The sequence below is a fragment of the Acanthochromis polyacanthus genome, chromosome 18 (genome assembly GCF_021347895.1).
Source record: "Acanthochromis polyacanthus isolate Apoly-LR-REF ecotype Palm Island chromosome 18, KAUST_Apoly_ChrSc, whole genome shotgun sequence".
Lineage (NCBI taxonomy): Eukaryota > Metazoa > Chordata > Actinopteri > Pomacentridae > Acanthochromis > Acanthochromis polyacanthus.
This window is the reverse complement of record NC_067130.1, coordinates 34,152,237-34,173,110: the sequence shown is the minus strand read 5'-3', so window position 1 is coordinate 34,173,110 and position 20,874 is coordinate 34,152,237. Positions and strand designations below refer to the sequence as shown.

Here is a 20,874-nt window from a genome sequence, read left to right as displayed (position 1 = left end):
TGGTCAGGATGGGAGTAGGAAGGCTGGCTCTGTTCAGTCTCCTCAGGAAGTTCAGACGTTGTTGTGCTTTCTTCACTGTGGAGTTGGTGTGGAGAGACCAGCTGAGGTCATCGGTGACGTTCACCCCCAGGAGTTTTTTGCTGTTGACCCTCTCTACCGTGGAGCCGTTGATGTTTAGTGGACGGTGGTCTGCCGGTGGCCTCCTGAAGCCCACCACCTCTCTAGTTTTGTCCACATTCAGGGTCAGGTTGTTGTTGCTGCACCATCCTACCAGAACTTCCACCCCTGCTCTGTAGGTCGTTGCTGATGGGGTCCAGCACTGTGGTGTCATTGACAAACTTGATGATGACGTTGGAGTCTGTCTTGGCAGCACAGCCATGGGTGAACAATGTGACCAGAAGGGGATGAGGACACATCCCTGGAGGCACCCTCAGCATGATGGTGTCTCACACAGCAACAAAAATGAGACTTTATGCCTCGTTTTTGTTGCTTTGTGTTTTGTTTTTGACACAAAACAAGAAGTACAAGTCAAAAAAAGAGATAAAGGAGTCCAGACAGGTCCCCAAAAGACACAAAATGATTCAAACTAGACAAAAAAAACCCCATAAAACAAAGTTTGTTGAGGCTGTAAAAAAACAAAGTTTGTTGAGGCTGTAAAACAACAAGCTTTTAACCCCCTAAAGGGTTAAATCTCTATAGCAGTAATTCCACTAACAGAAAACGCGTCACTGTGTAGAATCAACATTTCTTTGTCCTTCAGTTTGAGTTTTTTCTATCTGTAGAAGGTCTGTCAGTGTGTAGAAGAACAGACTATAAGATACATGAATCTGTGTTTTACATGATGTTTGTTATATTTATAGGAATTAAAGAGGACCCAGTATAGAGCCCTGTGGGACACCGTTATCAAGCATCACTGCACTTCATTCTAACTTAAATAAAATAATGTAAATTGTGGTTCTTGGTTGGTTCCAGGTCCGAGGGCTGGCCAGCTTTGGCCTGGAGCTGGACTTCATGGTGGAGGAGTACGCCGGCAGTAAGGGAAGGTTTCCTCCAGTGAAGAGACGCAACAAGAAGTCTGTCTACGTGGCGACCATCGAGAAGGCCCACAGCCTGGTGAACTCTCTGATAGAAGGTGGCCGGCTGGAGGACCTGGGGCTGCTGGTGGTGGACGAGGTAGGAACCTTCTGGAGGAACCTGGAGATCAGAGGTGTCCAACATGAGGCCCGTGGGCCAAAAGTGGTCCTCCAGAGGGTCCAAAAGTGGTTCTCAGAGTGTAAAAATTCCAGAGAAGACATTAACTGCAGATTGTAAGCTAGTAAAACTATACATTTAAAATCATTTCTAGACCATGACAAGTTGTTTGGATCAGAAAGTAAAATAATAGACTGTTCTTTGTTCTTTTATCTTTTAGTGTCTAATTTTTTGATTATTTTGTCTTTTTTTTGTTGTTTCTGTCTTTTTTTGTCTGAGTTTTGTTGTTTGTCACATGTTTTTGTTGTTTTGTTTGTTGTTTTGTGTTTTTTGTCACTTTGTAATGTTTGTCCTGTTTTTTGTCTCTCTTTTTGTGTCGTTTGTCTCACATTTTTGTCATTTTGTTAGTTTTTTTGACTTGCTTGTGTTGTCTATTTTTGTTTAATTTCTTGTTTTTGTCATTTTTTTTGTCGTTTGACCATTTTTTGTATCATTTGTCTAATTTTTTTGTCCTTTTGTGTAATTTTTGTCTCATTTTTGTAGTATTTCGTGTTGTTTTTTGTCTTTTTTCTGACTTTTTTTCTCATTTTTGCCGTATTGTTTTTCCTTTTTGTCTCGCTTGTGGGTTTTTTTGCCTTTTTTGTCATCTTTGTTTGACTTTATTTGTTGTTTTGTGTCTTGTTTTTGTCATTTTGTTTTTTTTGTCTCGCTTGTGTTTGTCCTTTTTTTTTACCATTTTGTAACTTTTTTGTTGAATATTTTTGTCTCTTCTTTTGTTGTGTCGTTTGTTTCACTTTTTGTTGTTTTTGTCATTTTGTGTTTTTTTGTCTCATTTGTGTTTTTTTGTCCATTTGTTTGTCATTTTGTTTCTCGCTTTTTTCCGTTTCATTTTGTGTCTTGTTTTTTAATATTTTTTCTTGTTTTTTTCTTTTTTTTCTGATTTTTGTGGTTTTGATCATAAAGTGAACTCCTGTTTGACTCAGTTCCAGATTCCTGTGACTAAATGTGTTCTTTGCAGACACTCTGATCTGGAAGTAAGTCTGCTGTGGATGAGAGCAGCAGGTTAACAGGTTTATTCTTCTTCTGTCTGCAGCTTCACATGCTGGGCGACGGCAGCAGAGGAGCTGTGATTGAAATGACTTTGGCCAAGGTTCAGTTCATGAGCAGTAAGTTCCTTTGAGAGTCTCTTTAAACCTGTAAACCTGCAGAGAATTACAAGAATCCACTGTGTTGCTTCACAGGAACGACTCAGATCATTGGGATGAGCGCCACCCTGGGAAACATCAGAGACCTGCAGACGTTCCTGAGGGCAGAAAACTACAGCAGTGACTTCAGGCCTGTAGGTGACTCCGCTATACGCCGACGAGCTGCTGTTAGAATGACAAAGACCTGTCCAAAGTGACTCAAAATGTGTTTAAAATAAGTAAAAACTTGCCTAACATTACACATCATTGTTTACAATCATTCAAAATGTTCAAAAATTACAAAATGATGCTATAAAATAACATAAACTGTGGAAATCCCCCCCAAAATGAATCAGACTGTGGTCAAAAATTGTGGAAATTGACAAAAAAATGATTCAAAATGACAAAATAACTGTCCAGATTGACATTTAATGGTCACAGAATGCTACAAAATGACTCATAATGTGAAAAAACGGCCTAAAACTTTGATGAAAACAATAAAAATGTGTCCAGCGTTACTCAGTCATCCAGAACGACTGGATTTTATCGTCATCTCTGTTTTTTAAAATCTTTTTAGCTTTAAATGTTCGTATTTTTTCCTACATCCAACGGTTGTTCTGCTGGTTTCAGGTGGAGCTGAAAGAATTCGTTAAAGTGAACGACACCATCTACGAGGTGGACCCAAAGGAGGAGAACTGCTTCAGGTTCTCACGTCTGCTCAGCTTCAAAGTAAGAACCAGGAAGAGGTCTGAGTTGGTCCTCCTCCCTGATGAAGCCTCTGCTGTGGGTTGGTTGGGTTCTGGAGGAACATCTGCTGTGTGTACAATAATCTGGGTTCTGGTTCTTCTGGTTCGATTCTGCAGTATTCCAGCTCCATGCAGAAGATGGACCCGGACCACATCATCGCCCTGGTAACCGAGGTGATTCCCACCCACTCCTGTCTGGTGTTCTGTCCCACCAAGAAGAACTGTGAGAACGTGGCCCAGATGATCTGCAGATACCTGAAGGAGTGAGTGTGGGTTCTCCTGGTTCTCCTGCTGTGTTCTCCTCAGTGTTTATAGATGTTCTCCTGCTGTGTTCTCCTCAGTGTTTATAGATGTTCTCCTGCTGTGTTCTCCTCAGTGTTTATAGATGTTCTCCTGGTTCTTTCAGGGAGTTCCTGCAGCACCAGGAGGCTGATAAGGCGGTGCTGCTCCAGGACCTGAAGGACAGCGGTAATGGGTCGGTGTGTCCGGTTCTCAGCAGGACGGTTCCATATGGAGTGGCCTACCACCACAGTGGACTGACCTCTGAGGAGAGGAGGCTGGTGGAGGAGGCCTACTCCAGAGGAACCCTCTGTCTGCTCACCTGTACCTCCACCCTGGCAGCAGGAATCAACCTACCGGCACGCAGGTGAGACCAGCTCTGAGTTAGTAAATTTTTATCAGTAAATACAGGCTGCTGGAGATCCATCCATCATGGTGGAACGTCTTCTAGTAGTTGGAGATCCTTCCGTCATGGTGGAACGTCTCCTAGTAGTTGGAGATCCATCCATCATGGTGGAACGTCTTCTAGTGATGATGAGCAGAGTAGAGAGGAAACATGGAGATACAAAAACATCTACAGCAGGAGGAGATAAAACCACCAAAAAAACTGTACACAAAATGACAGAAATGAGACAAATGACAAAAAGACAAAACAACGATAAAGACACAAAAGGACAAGAAAAAGACATAACGACAAAAACGAGGCACAAAATGATAGAAATGAAACACAATCAACATAAACGAGATGCAAAACAATAAATACTTGTCCCTAAAAGAGGACAAACGAGGGGAGAACCGACAGAACTTAGAACACACTAACTCAGCTGGTTTGGAGTCCAACTGAAGGACATAGTCCTGCTCTAAAGCTTTCCTGTCTCCATGGAGACTTTGGTCCAGTTCTTCCTCGTTCAGAACATTTGACTTTACCTCAGTAAAAGCTGCTGCTCTGACCTCACACGTCCATATAATCCTTCTCACCCAACCTCCTCTGGTCTCTCATGGTCCTCTGGTCTTCTGGTCCGTGGTGGTCCTCCAGGGTGATCCTCAGGTCTCCATACGTGGCCTCAGACTTCCTGAAGAGGAGTCAGTACAAGCAGATGGTTGGAAGAGCTGGAAGAGCTGGAATCGACTCTGTAGGGGAGAGTATCCTGATCCTGCAGGACAAGGACAGGGACATGGTGAGTAAACAACAACAAAACAACAACAAGGACAGGGACATGGTGAGTAAACAACAAAAAAACAACAAGGACAGGGACATGGTGAGTAAACAACAACAACAAAACAACAAAGACAGGGACATGGAGAGTAAACAACAACAAAACAACAAGGACAGGGACATGGTGAGTAAACAACAACAAAACAACAACAAGGACAGGGACATGGTGAGTAAACAACAACAACAAAACAACAATAACAGGGACATGGAGAGTAAACAACAACAACAAGGACAGGGACATGGTTAGTAAACAACAACAAGGACAGGGACATGGTGAGTAAACAACAACAACAAAACAAGGACAGGGACATGGTGAGTAAACAACAGCAACAAAACAACAAGGACAGGGACATGGTGAGTAAACAACAACAACAAAACAACAATGACAGGGACATGGTGAGTACACAACAACAAAAAAACAACAAGGACAGGGACATGGTGGGTAAACAACACAACAACAACAAGGACAGGGACATGGTGAGTAAACAACAACAAGGACAGGGACATGGTGAGTAAACAACAACAACGAGGACAGGGAGATGGTGAGTAAACAACAACAACAAAACAAGGACAGGGACATGGTGAGTAAACAACAACAAGGACAGGGACATGGTGAGTAAACAACAACAACAAAACAACAAGGACAGGGACATGGTGAGTCAACAACAACAAGGACAGGGACATGGTGAGTAAACAACAACAAGGACAGGGACATGGTGAGTAAACAACAACAAGGACAGGGACATGGTGAGTAAACAACAACAACAAAACAAGGACAGGGACATGGTGAGTAAACAACAACAACAAAACAAGGACAGGGACATGTTGAGTAAACAACAACAAAACAAGGACAGGGACATGTTGAGTAAACAACAACAAGGACAGGGACATGGTGAGTCAACAACAACAAGGACAGGGACATGGTGAGTAAACAACAACAAGGACAGGGACATGGTGAGTAAACAACAACAAGGACAGGGACATGGTGAGTAAACAACAACAAGGACAGGGACATGGTGAGTAAACAACAACAAGGACAGGGACATGGTGAGTAAACAACAACAACAAAACAACAATGACAGGGACATGGTGAGTACACAACAACAAAAAGGACAGGGACATGGTGAGTAAACAACAACAAGGACAGGGACATGGTGAGTAAACAACAACAACAAAACAACAATGACAGGGACATGGTGAGTACACAACAACAACAAAACAACAAGGACAGGGACATGGTGAGTAAACAACAACAACAAAACAACAAGGACAGGGACATGGTGAGTAAACAACAACAAGGACAGGGACATGGTGAGTAAACAACAACAAAACAAGGACAGGGACATGGTGAGTAAACAACAACAAGGACAGGGACATGGTGAGTACACAACAACAAAAAAACAAGGACAGGGACATGTTGAGTAAACAACAACAAAACAACAAGGACAGGGACATGGTGAGTAAACAACAACAAGGACAGGGATATGGTGAGTAAACAACAACAACAAAACAACAAGGACAGGGACATGGTGGGTAAACAACAACAAAAAAACAACAAGGACAGGGACATGGTGAGTAAACAACAACAACAAGGACAGGGACATGATGAGTACACAACAACAAAAAAACAACAAGGACAGGGACATGGTGAGTAAACAACAACAACAAGGACAGGGACATGATGAGTACACAACAACAAAAAAACAACAAGGACAGGGACATGGTGAGTACACAACAACAAAAAAACAACAAGGACAGGGACATGGTGAGTAAACAACAAGGACAGGGACATGGTGAGTAAACAACAAAACAACAATGACAGGGACATGGTGAGTACACAACAACAAAAAAACAACAAGGACAGGGACATGGTGAGTAAACAACAACAACAAGGACAGGGACATGGTGAGTACACAACAAAAAAACAACAAGGACAGGGACATGGTGAGTAAACAACAACAACAAGGACAGGGACATGGTGAGTAAACAACAACAACAAGGACAGGGACATGGTGAGTACACAACAACAAAAAAACAACAAGGACAGGGACATGGAGAGTAAACAACAACAACAAAACAACAAGGACAGGGACATGGAGAGTAAACAACAACAACAGGACACTAAACAACAACAGCACGGACAGGAACACGGGTAGAATAAATAAAAACCGTAAACTAAAGAAACGGACATCAGAGGAAACTCTGATCCACATGGTTCTGATGTTTCAGACCAAACAGCTGATCAATTCATCCAGAAAATAATCAATAACTGCTGCCTCAGTTAGAGAATACAGAAGTCCTTCAGATGTGATATGCAGATGTGTTTTTATTTTTGGTTTCAGGCTAAATCTCTGGTCTGCGCTCCGATGGAAAACTGTTTCAGCAACCTGATGATGGACGATGGAAAAGGAATCCTGAGTCTGATCCTGTCGCTGGTCGGATTAAACGTAAACCTGATTTATTGATCGGATTATAGTTTATTACTCTGGAGCTGTGTTTGTTTGGCTCTACAGTCTCAGTTCAATGGTGTTGTTTTATTAACTGATTCATTTGTTAGTTTGTAAAATGTAAAAGTCTGTGTTTAAATGTCTCATTTTATTTCAGCAAAAATCCCAAAACTCCCAAATAACCGATGTGTGATCATGAAGGACAGAGAAGCAGCAAACATTTGGTTTTCAGATGCAGTGTTTAGCTTTTTTTGACAAATGATGGAACAAATGTTCAGAACTAGTCTACACCACCAGGGGGCAACGAAGAAATACGAGACACAAAATAGGTAGTGTCTACAGATACGGACCGTACCCGCAGCCTGTGGCCTACGGATACGGCACTTTCCCTTATCATAAATATTAATGAAACGGACATGAATATTAATGAGCCGGCTGATGAACGCGCTTTGTGATTGGCTGGTAATCCGACGTACATAAATATTAATGAGCCGTCTTGGTAATCCGAGTGATGAAGGCGCTTCCGTGATTCGAGGTGAATCTGCGTGCCGAGTCTGTCATGTCAGTCATCTGCTGTTCTCTTTTCTATCATGCATAATGTCTTATAAATATCATTATCGGACTTTTTCACGGACAGCGATTTGGGGGTTGAAATCAGCACTACTATTAAAAATAGCAAAACTTTTTATTCACGTGACCCTGTTCTAATAAAGCACAAACAGCAAACAAAACAAATGGCGGAACTAACAGCCAGCAAACTACAAGTATTTTTTTACCTTCAAAAGTAGCGACAGACTATTACATATTAACAACCTAAACAAAACCCTGACGTATTTTCTGCGTCTGTCAACACAGACCCTGTCACAGTCACTTTAATGTTAGCGGACTCTGTTGAATGGCTAAGTTACATCACCACAAACAAATCTCACAATATCACAGTAAATCGAGTTTGTGGTTTTTTAAATTCATGCCGAATTAAAGAGCTGCTCCTCACCATTCACGAGTGTTTGTTTCATATTCGACATCCTTAACTTTATCTTGTAAATTAGCGTCCGAAATTAAATGGGAACATTTGCAATGGAGTTCGTCAGCCGCTTCCACCACAGAACGCGGTAAACTAATTAATAGGAACTGGACTTCAAACAATTTAGACACGGCGTCTAAAAGCGTAAAAACTGCAATGTCTAAAGGGTGAGAGGAGACGGTGTATTTTTGGTTAAATTATACAATGTTCGCCGTCAAAGTCATTCATATAAACTGCCTGTAATGTGCAGCAAATAGTAGTTAACCGGCGCCAGCTCTTCAGTGACCTTAACGGGTCCGTACCTCTAGTACAGATGCTACAGGTACGGGTCCGTACCTCTAGCATCAACCCACAAAATAAGAAAAACAAGAAACGAGGACAGAACAACAAGAATGAGACAAAACGAGACACAAACAGCAAAAAGTAAGCCCAAAACAAAATAAACTGGACACAAAATAACCCTAAAGAAGAAATGCAATGCAGAAAATGACAAACAAGATAAAATGACAAAAATGAGACACAAATGGAGATAAATTAACACAAGATGACAAAAACTAGAGACACAAAATGAAAGAAAACAAAATATAAAGACGATGTAACAACAAACAACTGAAAGAACGAGACACAAAAAGACACAAAGCAACAAAACCAAACAAATTTTACACAAAATAACCCTGAACAGGAACTATGAGACAGAAAACAACAGTGGTGTGTGACGGGTAACAGCAGCAGATGTTTTATCTCCAGATGTTTTTGCTCTACCGTCTCAGAACCAGGTCCTGGACCACCTCTGGTCCCTGATTATTGATTATTGGTACTGACTGTTTTTGCTCTACCGTCTCAGAACCAGGTCCTGGACCACCTCTGGTCCCTGATTATTGATTATTGGTACTGACTGTTTTTGCTCTAACGTCTCAGAACCAGGTCCTGGACCACCTCTGGTCCCTGATTATTGATTATTGGTACTGACTGTTTTTCCTCTAATGTCTCAGAACCAGGTCCTGGACCACCTCTGGTCCCTGATTATTGATTATTGGTACTGACTGTTTTTCCTCTAATGTCTCAGAACCAGGTCCTGGACCACCTCTGGTCTCTGATTATTGATTATTGGTACTGACTGTTTTTGCTCTAACGTCTCAGAACCAGGTCCTGGACCACCTCTGGTCCCTGATTATTGATTATTGGTACTGACTGTTTTTCCTCTAATGTCTCAGAACCAGGTCCTGGACCACCTCTGGTCCCTGATTATTGATTATTGGTACTGACTGTTTTTGCTCTAACGTCTCAGAACCAGGTCCTGGACCACCTCTGGTCTCTGATTATTGATTATTGGTACTGACTGTTTTTGCTCTAACGTCTCAGAACCAGGTCCTGGACCACCTCTGGTCTCTGATTATTGATTATTGGTACTGACTGTTTTTCCTCTAATGTCTCAGAACCAGGTCCTGGACCACCTCTGGTCCCTGATTATTGATTATTGGTACTGACTGTTTTTCCTCTAATGTCTCAGAACCAGGTCCTGGACCACCTCTGGTCTCTGATTATTGATTATTGGTACTGACTGTTTTTGCTCTAACGTCTCAGAACCAGGTCCTGGACCACCTCTGGTCTCTGATTATTGATTATTGGTACTGACTGTTTTTCCTCTAATGTCTCAGAACCAGGTCCTGGACCACCTCTGGTCCCTGATTATTGATTATTGGTACTGACTGTTTTTGCTCTAACGTCTCAGAACCAGGTCCTGGACCACCTCTGGTCTCTGATTATTGATTATTGGTACTGACTGTTTTTCCTCTAATGTCTCAGAACCAGGTCCTGGACCACCTCTGGTCTCTGATTATTGATTATTGGTACTGACTGTTTTTGCTCTAACGTCTCAGAACCAGGTCCTGGACCACCTCTGGTCTCTGATTATTGATTATTGGTACTGACTGTTTTTGCTCTAACGTCTCAGAACCAGGTCCTGGACCACCTCTGGTCTCTGATTATTGATTATTGGTACTGACTGTTTTTGCTCTAATGTCTCAGAACCAGGTCCTGGACCACCTCTGGTCTCTGATTATTGATTATTGGTACTGACTGTTTTTGCTCTAACGTCTCAGAACCAGGTCCTGGACCACCTCTGGTCCCTGATTATTGATTATTGGTACTGACTGTTTTTCCTCTAATGTCTCAGAACCAGGTCCTGGACCACCTCTGGTCCCTGATTATTGATTATTGGTACTGACTGTTTTTCCTCTAATGTCTCAGAACCAGGTCCTGGACCACCTCTGGTCTCTGGTCACTGATTCTTGGTGTTTCTGCAGATGGCCTCGTCGCTGCAGCAGCTGCAGGACTTCCTGCGCTGGACGCTGCTGTTTGTTCAGCAGCAACATCTGTGTGTCCACAAGAGTCTGACGGAGGTTCTGCAGCAGAGCCTGGACTTCCTGAAGGACGAAGATCTGATCACAGCAGAACCTGATGGGTCCAATCTGAAGGTCACCAGGCTGGGGAAGGCCACCTACAAAGGTCAGAACCTCCTCACAACATCTGGTTCTTCATCTCCAGTAATTTTATCAATGGTCAGAGTTCTACCTTCATACTGGGAATATTTCCAGAGATCCAGGTCCTTGAAGTCCATAGAGGAGAACGTCTCCTGGAGAAAGTTCTAGAGTAGACCCACTGACAACTGGACAGTAGTCAGCAGGTCTACTGTAGAACTTTCTCCAGGAGACGTGCTCCTTTCCTGCTTCCAGTCTTTAAGTTTAGTCTCACTGAGAACATTCCAGGTCCTTGAAGTCCATAGAGGTTGGTCCAGATTTATCACTTTTTCAGAACTTCATCAGTCCAGCAGATAGAACCAGGACATTTAGGAGGAGAAACATCTGAGTTCTGGTAGAAACTGACACCAGATCAGTTTAAATCCATCCAGGTGTCTCAGTCTGAAGATCATCTGAATTCAATCATTCTGGACAAAATTTCAGGTCCACTTGAACATTTTTTGAATGATTTGGGGAAATACTGAGTAATTTTTGAGAAGATCTTTGGGCAAATTTAAATAATTCTGGGACAAAGTTCTAGAGTACACTTACCGACACCTGTGAAGTTACTGGAGATGAAGACCCAGATGTTCTGAGGAGGTCAGGAAGGTACTTCAGTCCTATTTGGTTTATTTGTTTTGGGGCCGAATTTGAGTTTTTACCACATTTTCCCCTGTTTATGGTCATTTTGGTCCTTTTAGTGGTGGTTTTGGGCGTTGTTCTGGCATATTTGAACCTTTCGCTGTAGTTTTTGCTGTTTTTGGGGTGATTGTAAAGTATGGATTAGTGGTTCGTATGGGGTAGAAGCACTACAGAAGATTCCGGCCAGAGAATCCTTCCAACACTTTATTTGGGGCAGCAGGTAATCATCAGGCACCTTACAGTCATGTGTGTAGTAGTGTATGTGTGTGGGTGTGGTCTAAAACAGAGAAAAACAAATATATGTATAATTAGCATGATGTAGAATAACAATTAAAGTAATAAACAAAAATGTTATGTCTATGTTCATTATACACAATGACACCTCAGAAGCCATCTAGATGTATCAATATTAATGCAATAAATCTACCTACAGTAGTTACCCTTTAATATCCTGCTCCAATATGTGCACATAAGGCTGTAGCATATTAATAGTGCAGACAACCTATTAACAACATAAAATAGTGCACAACTATGCATCCACATGGTTAAAATGGCACACAAATGGAGTCTAGAGCATTGGAATTGCTTAATTGGTCACATGGTCAAAACAGAAACTTAACTCAAGTTAACAAACTGTCTGATACCAATACAACTTGAAAACACGTAGAAGCAATACAAAACTTACTTGGGTATCATGAACGCACACAAAGCAAGGAAACAATGAAAAAAGAAGTCCCTTTGGCCTGTCATCCGTGTCTGCTTTCCTCCTCGCGTCAGTCACTGAGCAGCACGCTGGATCCTGCCCCTGTGCCGTTCACGTGATGATGCGTTCAAGCTCACCTCGTAACTTTCAGCACTCTACTAAATAGTCTTTCAGACAAGGCCGCCCCCAACTGTCCTTATGGCAGTTGAAAGAATGAAGAAAGTCTATTTGGTGGCCTCTTCCTCGTCCTTGTCCTCAAGGGCTGGGAGCAGGATGAGTCGGGCAACTGGACGAACATAAGTGCGATTCTTCACTTGGACGCTGGCGGTTCGAACGCGTCCATCTGCTCCAGGATGAGTTGCTATGATTCGTCCTACAGGCCATGACGCTCGGGGAAGTTGGGGATCCACGACTAAAACAACGTCACCAAGGGCTAATGCTTTACCATCCTTCCTCCATTTGCTGCACCTCTTGCAGGCCTGGTAGATAGTGACGGATGAAGGATGACCAGAACCGATCAGCAATGGCCTGGCTGTGCCTCCAACGCCTACGTCCAAGGTCACTGGGGTTGTAGATCGCTTGGGGAAGCGATGAGTCACGTCGGCCCATAAGGAGGAGGTTCGGCGTAACCGGATCTGGATCAGAAGCATCTGAAGACAAGTAGCCTAGTGGTTTCGCATTTATTATTCCTTCAACTTCCACCAGGGTCGTCATCAGAACAGGCTCAGGAACAGTTTGGTCTTTGAGGACGACGCGAAGAGCTGATTTGATCGATTTCACCTCCCTTTCCCATGTCCCTCCAAAGTGTGGGGCACTCGGAGGATTGAAACGGAAGGAGATCTGGTGTTCAGCAAGTTGTTCCCTCAACTCAGGTGCCATCGCAGCGAATGCTTCCCGTAGCTCCCTCTCTCCACCGACAAAGTTGGTACCATTGTCCATGAGGAGTTCAAAGGGTTTGCCACGCCGAGACATGAACCTCCTCAGTGACAGCAGGAAAGCATCCGTGTCAAGGCTTTCTAGCAGCTCCAGGTGCACCGAGCGAGTTGTCATGCATTTGTAGACGATGCCCCATCGTTTTTCAGTGCGGCGACCAATCCTCACTTGAAAGGGCCCAAAGCAATCAACTCCGGTTGAATAAAACGGTGGCTTATGGAGTCGTAGGCGAGACGGTGGATAATCAGCCATTTTAGGTATGTCGGGTTTCGCTCTCCATCGTCGACACTCCAGACATGAATGCTGATGCTTCCGAATAGCTTCTCTACCTCTGATGATCCAAAACCTGCGTCTCAGCTCAGCAAGAACTCGTTCTGGCCCAGGGTGCAGTAGTAACTCATCAATGTCTCCAATGATGAGCTTCGTCACAGGGTGGCTTGGGTCGAGAATAACAGGGTGGATTGTATCAAGGTCCAGGCCTTCTGCATGCCGCAACCTGCCACCAACTCTGAGGAGACCTGTGGATTCTTCATATGCAGGAGACAATGATGTAATTCGACTGTCTGGTGGTAGAACACGTCCGGCCTTGAGAGCTCTCAATTCCTTTGCAAAGCAGTCCTCTTGAGCCTTTTGTAACATAAGCTTTTCTGCTTGCAGGAAATCATTGGCTGTAGTAATATCGGCACCGGCCGCCCCGTGAAGGGAGCCAGCTGTCTCTTGAAGAAGCTCTTTCCAGGTCGAAAACTTGGTAGGATCAGGAAATGGTGAAGGAGAGGTGCTAGCAACTGCTCCCACAAAAGCAGATTTCTTCAACTCTGTGGTGTCAGGTTCGATGGCAGACGAAGGCATGGTGGGCCACTCATTCTCAGACAGGTAGAGGAAATGTGGACCTTTGTTCCAGCGATGATTCTGTATTATCTCCTGCAGAGTGAGTCCGCGGGTAATATCATCAGCTGGATTACTCAGGGAGTCGACATACCGCCATTGATCAGGATTCGTCAGATTCTGGATTTCTGCTACACGTGTCCCCACGAATACCTTGTATCGACAAGATTCTGACTTAATCCAGTGAAGCACGGTTGTGGAGTCTGACCAAAGAGTTATGTGCTCTGGTGGTACGGCAAGCTCCGTCTCGATTACTCTAGCCAGCTGTGCTCCTGTAAAAGCAGCACTGAGCTCGAGACGTGGGATGGACAGCTGCTTACGGGGAGCGACTCTTGATCTGGCAAACACGAAGGACACAAAGACGTGTTGACTGTCATCTGTCATCTGCATGTAAGCGACTGACCCGTAGGCGCGCTCTGAGGCGTCACAGAAGATATGAATACGACGGATGGCTTTGGTAGGGTCGACTGTGGCTGGTGCATAGGGACGTGGCAGTTTGAGATGTTGCAGATTGGGAATCTCTTGCACCCAGTCTAACCATTTGTCCAACAGATCTGCAGGATGGATCTTGTCATCCCAGCCAATGTTGGACTTCCACATGTCTTGGATGAGCACTTTACATCTTGTGGTGAATGGCACAATGTAGCCCAAAGGGTCGTAGAGCTTGGCAAGAACACTGTAGACATTACGAAGCGTGGCAACTAAAGATTCAGCATAGCGGTGCTTGTAACTGAGGGTGTCGGTCAAACAATCCCAGCATAGTCCAAGTGTGGACTCATTGAGGTTGTCACTGGCTTTGGATAGCCACAGCTCACTGCTAGATGACTGTGCTTCAGGAGGTAGGTGTGCGACTACTGCAGGCATGTTACTAGCCCATTGCCGGATCTCGAAACCTCCCTTGCTTAGAAGTAGTCGCAGATTGTTGATCAGGGCTTTAGCATCCTGGACGTTGTTCACACTATGGAGGCAAAACGAGTGCTCGATCACTTGCATCAGCGGTGAGTCTGGTGGTTCATGGTCCCGGACATGCTGCTGCAGGGCGTAGACTGCGCAGCAGGGGCTGCACTTAGTACCGAATGGTAAGACCTCCCATTGGAAGATGCGTGGTACAGACGTCTTCTGCATGTCCCGCCACAGGAACCGTAGAAGGGGTTTGTCGCTGGGCAGTAAGCGGATCTGGTGGAACATCGACTTAATATCCCCACTGATGGCCACAGCGTGACATCTGAACCGCATCAGGACTCCTATCATGGTTGGACCTAATGTAGGGCCCGGCAGGAGTTGGCCATTCAGGGACTGGCCGTTGAATGAGAAGGAGCAGTTGAAGACTACTCTGTCCTTTCCATTGTGGTGCACCATATGATGGGGTACATACCACGACTCGGTGGACTTCGCTGCTTCCGCTGGAGAAATCTCTGCAACATAGCCAGACTGGACAAGCGTATCCATCTCTTTGCAATATGATGCAGCCCGAACAGTGTCTCTGTCCAACCTGCGTTCAGTACTGCGTAGGTTAGGCATCACAGCATCTGACGAAGTACAGAGGGTGACAGCTGGTTGACGCCGCAACAGAGGGGTCGCGTAGCGCTGGATACCGTCGACAGTAACACGTTCAGATGTTGTCTGCAGGAGAGTGAGTGCTTGCTGGTCTTGCTTAGAACGCGATGCAGCTTTCTCACTGACATATGGCAGCGTGTCAATGTGCCAAAGACGTTCCACATTCCTGAGAAGCTCAGTATATGATGCCTCAGTGGCAATGCGCAGACAGGATGTCTGGTGGGAAGGGATTGGCATGATGTCAGAAGGGCCTTGCAGGGACCAACCTAGCCTCGTGCATATGGCCATGGGACCACCAGCTGGGCCTACTTTCACTGGCTGTGTTGGAGTAAGAAGGTGAGGCATATCAGAGCCGATGAGGAGTAGCGGTCGGGTGTTTTTGTTTTAATTTTGGCCGTTTATGTGCTTATTTTGCATGTTTTTGTGCCGAATTTGAGTTTTTGTTACAATTTCACCTGTTTTGTGGTAATTTGATAAATTTAAGGGTGATTTTGGAGGTCTGTTAGATTCTCCTGTGCTAGAGTTCAGTTGTGGTTGTGACCCAGCAGGGGGCGCTGCAGGATGAGTTTCATCCTCACTAACTAACGGAGGACGTGTCCGTGTGTCTTCAGGCTCGGTGGATCTGACCCTCAGCAACGTTCTCTACAAAGATCTGTCCGAAGGTCTGGAGGGTCTCCTGCTGAACAGCTTCCTCCACCTGGTCTACCTGGTCACTCCGTACGACCTGGTTCCTCAGTGCAGACCCGACTGGATGGTTTACTTCAGACAGGTACGAGCTGCCGCCGCCCCTAGCCCCGCCCCCCAGGTGTGTTCTGACCAGGTGTGTTTCTGATGCAGTTCACGCTGCTGTCGGCTGCAGAGCAGAAGATGTCGGCCGCAGTCGGAGTCCCAGAGAGCTTCGTGGCGAGAAAAGCTGCAGGACAGACGGTGAAAAAGGTAAAGAGCTGCAGAGAAACACCTGCAGGAACATCACCTGGACACAAAACGACTGAAACGAGACGCAGAGGCACACAGAAGCAGAAAGTAGGAGACACAAAATGACACAAAACAAGACAAAAACGAGACGCAGAGGCACAGAAAACTGAAATATGAGGCAGAAAATGAGAAAAACGTCCCAAGAAAACACTTGAAAATACAAAAATGAGACAGAAACAAGACAAAAGGACACAAAATGAAAAAATCAATTCAAAAATCAACAAAAACAATACAAAGCGACTAATATGAGACACAAAATGACAAAAAAACGAGACTGAAAATGATAAAAACAGGACACAAAGACACACGACACCAGAAACAGGAGACACAAAAAATTAGAAACACAAGACAGCGAATGAGACAAAACAAGATAAGTGAGGCACAAGATAACCTAAATGAGACACATCAATAAAAACAATACAAAACGACAAAAACGAGACTGAACACAAGACACAAAGTCACACGAAGCAAGAAATATGAGACACACAATGAGAAAATCAATACACAAAAACAAGATAAAACAACCAAAATAAGGCACAAAATGACACAAAACAAGATAAATGAAACACCGTGATGCAAAACAAGAAATGTGAGTCACAAAATCAGTAAATCATGATAACAAAGGATAAAAATACAAAACTGAGACACAAAGTGGGATAAATGAGGCACAAGACAATAAAAACAAGATGCAAAGTCACAAAAAACAAGAAATATGAGACACAAAATGACACAAAACCAGAAAAAAACAACAAAAATGAGACTGAAAATAACAAAAATGAGATGCCAAGTGACGCAAAACAAGAAATATGAGACACAAAATGAGGAAAACAAGACGGAAAATACAAAAATGAGACACAAAGCTGCAGACCTCAGTGAATAATCAGTAGTTTTACATTCAGGACAATCAGCAGCACTAGTTTGTTCTGGTTTATTCCTCTGTGGATTCATTGACATTCATTAATATTAACAGAGTCTGGTTGTGTTCCAGAGCGTAGACCAGACCGTGGTGACCCGCATGTACCTGGCTCTGGTTCTGTTCTGGTTCTAATAAATCCTGGTTGTGTTCCAGAGCGTAGACCAGACCGTGGTGACCCGCATGTACCTGGCTCTGGTTCTGTTCTGGTTCTAATAAATCCTGGTTGTGTTCCAGAGCGTAGACCAGACCGTGGTGACCCGCATGTACCTGGCTCTGGTTCTGTTCTGGTTCTAATAAATCCTGGTTGTGTTCCAGAGCGTAGACCAGACCGTGGTGACCCGCATGTACCTGGCTCTGGTTCTGTTCTGGTTCTAATAAATCCTGGTTGTGCTCCAGAGCGTAGACCAGACCGTGGTGACCCGCATGTACCTGGCTCTGGTTCTGTTCTGGTTCTAATAAATCCTGGTTGTGTTCCAGAGCGTAGACCAGACCGTGGTGACCCGCATGTACCTGGCTCTGGTTCTGTTCTGGTTCTAATAAATCCTGGTTGTGCTCCAGAGCGTAGACCAGACCGTGGTGACCCGCATGTACCTGGCTCTGGTTCTGTTCTGGTTCTAATAAATCCTGGTTGTGCTCCAGAGCGTAGACCAGACCGTGGTGACCCGCATGTACCTGGCTCTGGTTCTGTTCTGGTTCTAATAAATCCTGGTTGTGTTCCAGAGCGTAGACCAGACCGTGGTGACCCGCATGTACCTGGCTCTGGTTCTGTTCTGGTTCTAATAAATCCTGGTTGTGTTCCAGAGCGTAGACCAGACCGTGGTGACCCGCATGTACCTGGCTCTGGTTCTGTTCTGGTTCTAATAAATCCTGGTTGTGTTCCAGAGCGTAGACCAGACCGTGGTGACCCGCATGTACCTGGCTCTGGTTCTGTTCTGGTTCTAATAAATCCTGGTTGTGTTCCAGAGCGTAGACCAGACCGTGGTGACCCGCATGTACCTGGCTCTGGTTCTGTTCTGGGTTCTGAAGGAGGCCGACCTGTGGAGCGTCTCTGAAAGGTTCCGTCTGAACCGAGGCTTCGTTCAGACGCTGCTCAGCTCCTCATCAGCGTTCTGCAGCACCGTGCTGCTCTTCACCCAGGTACTGATCCAATCAATCAGGTTATTGATCATCACACAGGTACTGATCCAATCAATCAGGTTATTGATCATCACCCAGGTACTGATCCAATCAATCAGGTTATTGATCATCACACTGGTACTGATCCAATCAATCAGGTTATTGATCATCACACTGGTACTGATCCAATCAATCAGGTTATTGATCATCACACAGGTACTGATCGGGTTATTGATCCCTGAATGGAAACAGAGTCTAATCTGAAGTTCCTCCTTCAGTTTCTAGAAGATCTGCTGCATCTCTGAAGTCAGTCTGAAGGATTGATAGAATTATTCATTGTTGGCATTTTAGATTCATTTTAATTTGTGGGGATCTGAACAATCTTTATCTAATTTTGGACAAATGTGGACATTTTTTTCAGTTAATGTAGACAAATTTCAAGGTGTTTTTTTTACAAGTTTTAAAGAATTCTGGACATTTTGTTGTTATTTTGGACTACAATATATGTAAAATTATTCATTATTGTCATTTTAGATCACTTTTGAGTCATTTTAATCTGCAATTTATGTGAATTTTGAATGAATTTGAGAGATTCTGAACAATCTTTATCCTGTTTTGGTAAATTTTGACTAATTTTGGACAAATTTTAAGTCCAGATATGTAAAAGCTTGGACCTTGTCTTGCTGTATTTGCTCTAAATCATGATTACGAGTCATTTTGGGCACATTTTGAGTGATTGTAGACAAATATTAAATTGTTTTTGGACAGATTTGAAATCATTTTAGACGTTTCTTCGTTATTGTGGACGATGTTTGAATCATTCTGGACAGATTTAAATGAGTCTGGAGTTCTGTTTCTGTTACTTTGGGTGGTTTTGGGTCAGAGGCTTCACTTATACGACCCATTAAGGCTCAATAACCACATGAATTACTGCATATTCTCCTTTCTGGTTCCTCCTTTACTTCAGTGTTTCATAAAGCTGCTGTTTGTTCACATAAAACATCTGCAAAGATCAGCTTGAGTCATTTTGGAGAATGTTTAAATCATTCTGAGCAGGTTTAGAGTCATTTAGTAAACATTCTGAGTGTGTTTTCCTCCATTTCTGCCTTTTTCTGATCATTTCTCAGTGATTGTGGCCGGCTGTCAGGTCCTGGAGCTCTCTGTAGTCTGTGGTGGAGTTCAGAGTTAGCGTTAGCCGCAGACACATCATAAAGGAAGGAATCTGAGCTGCTTCTGCTTTTCACTTCCTCCTCTCCTGCTCTGTGGTTTACAGCTGCTCTTTTAGATCCTCACAGGTCTGCAGACTTCAGAGGAACTCCACCTGCTGAAAGCTTTCTTCTGTTAATCATCTACAGCATCACGTCAGCATACCTACCTGCTAGCTTCCTCCTGACCTGGTTACCTGGCTGTGGTCGACCAGTCAGAGCAGCCTGGGGAGGAGCTGCAGTCATAAATAACATGTTTGTGTTCCTTAAAGCAGCTCAGCAGGTTCTAGTGGAGACCAGGAACGTGATGAATCAGCTGTAAGGGCAAAAAAACATCTGGAACTGTGACAGATGTTCAACGTTTCTGCTGCAGGGAAGGAAGCTGAACTCTGTCATGCTTTGTTCAGTCGACTTCATGTGTTTTAGTTTGAAAAACGTCTCCAGGAATCCACAGTGTGAAGGTCTGAACTAGAGGGTCCAACATGAGGCCTGTGGACCAAAAGCGGTCCTCCAGAGGGTCCAACATGAGGCCCGTGGACCAAAAGTGGTCCTCCAGAGGGTCCAACATGAGGCCCGTGGTCCAAAAGCGGTCCTCCAGAGGGTCCAACATGAGGCCCGTGGACCAAAAGCGGTCCTCCAGAGGATCCAACATGAGGCCCGTGGACCAAAAGCGGTCCTCCAGAGGGTCAACATGAGGCCCGTGGTCCAAAAGCGGTCCTCCAGAGGGTCCAACATGAGGCCCGTGGTCCAAAAGCGGTCCTCCAGAGGGTCCAACATGAGGCCCGTGGACCAAAAGCGGTCCTCCAGAGGGTCCAACATGAGGCCCGTGGACCAAAAGCGGTCCTCCAGAGGATCCAACATGAGGCCCGTGGTCCAAAAGCGGTCCTCCAGAGGGTCCAACATGAGGCCCGTGGACCAAAAGCGGTCCTCCAGAGGGTCCAATCCGGCCCTCAAAGTGTAAAAACTCCAGAGAAGACATTAACTGCAGATTGTAAATTAGTAAAACTATGAATTTAAAATCATTTCTAGACCATGACAAGTTGTTTGATCAGAAAGTAAAATACTAGACTGTTCTTTGTTCTTCTGTCATTTTTGTGATATTCTCTCTTGTTTTTGTTAATTGTCTTTTTTGTCTGACTTTTATCGTTTGTCTCATGTTTTTGTCTTTTGGTTCTCATTGTTGTTTTGTATTTTTTGGTCTTGCTTGTGCCGTTTGTCTATTTTTTTGGGATTTTGTCATTTTTTTCTCATTTTTGTCATTTTGTGTTTTGCTTTGTTTATTGTTTTGTGTCGTTTTTGTCATTTGGTTTTACGTTCTTGTCATTTTTGTCTTTCT

The 20,874-nt window shown here is 44.2% G+C and overlaps 1 protein-coding gene and 2 long non-coding RNA genes across 23 annotated transcripts in view; 1 reads left to right on the top strand and 2 right to left on the bottom strand.

Moving 5' to 3' along the window:
- Nucleotides 1–20,874, top strand: part of helq (helicase, POLQ like) — a 29,210-nt gene that overhangs the window by 2,329 nt on the left and 6,007 nt on the right. For both annotated transcript variants that reach the window (XM_051938516.1, XM_051938515.1), the window contains 12 exons: nt 973–1,173; nt 2,285–2,357; nt 2,433–2,530; nt 3,006–3,104; nt 3,239–3,384; nt 3,528–3,767; nt 4,437–4,578; nt 6,959–7,063; nt 10,394–10,595; nt 15,938–16,095; nt 16,164–16,262; nt 18,181–18,354. In XM_051938516.1, coding sequence (XP_051794476.1) covers nt 973–1,173; nt 2,285–2,357; nt 2,433–2,530; nt 3,006–3,104; nt 3,239–3,384; nt 3,528–3,767; nt 4,437–4,578; nt 6,959–7,063; nt 10,394–10,595; nt 15,938–16,095; nt 16,164–16,262; nt 18,181–18,354 — 1,737 coding nt within the window. The remainder of the gene's footprint in view (nt 1–972; nt 1,174–2,284; nt 2,358–2,432; nt 2,531–3,005; nt 3,105–3,238; nt 3,385–3,527; nt 3,768–4,436; nt 4,579–6,958; nt 7,064–10,393; nt 10,596–15,937; nt 16,096–16,163; nt 16,263–18,180; nt 18,355–20,874) is intronic.
- LOC127530838 (uncharacterized) lies at nt 8,851–10,398 on the bottom strand. 18 transcript variants are annotated; one of them, XR_007937534.1, is made up of 7 exons: nt 10,208–10,386; nt 9,986–10,133; nt 9,616–9,763; nt 9,394–9,541; nt 9,246–9,319; nt 9,024–9,171; nt 8,851–8,949 (listed from the first exon to the last, which is right to left on the bottom strand). It is a non-coding gene; the product is annotated as an uncharacterized LOC127530838 (long non-coding RNA). The 18 variants fall into 18 exon arrangements; XR_007937537.1 differs by lacking the exon at nt 9,024–9,171 and adding an exon at nt 9,764–9,837 and having other exon boundaries at nt 8,924–9,023; nt 9,172–9,319; nt 9,616–9,689; nt 9,912–10,059; nt 10,282–10,398; XR_007937532.1 differs by lacking the exon at nt 9,024–9,171 and adding an exon at nt 9,838–9,911 and having other exon boundaries at nt 8,924–9,023; nt 9,172–9,319; nt 10,060–10,133.
- On the bottom strand, nt 17,443–18,249 carry LOC127530841 (uncharacterized). Of its 3 annotated transcripts, none has more exons than XR_007937543.1 (3): nt 18,133–18,249; nt 17,647–17,808; nt 17,443–17,565 (listed from the first exon to the last, which is right to left on the bottom strand). It is a non-coding gene; the product is annotated as an uncharacterized LOC127530841 (long non-coding RNA). The 3 variants fall into 3 exon arrangements; XR_007937545.1 differs by having other exon boundaries at nt 18,052–18,156; XR_007937544.1 differs by lacking the exon at nt 18,133–18,249 and adding an exon at nt 17,971–18,075.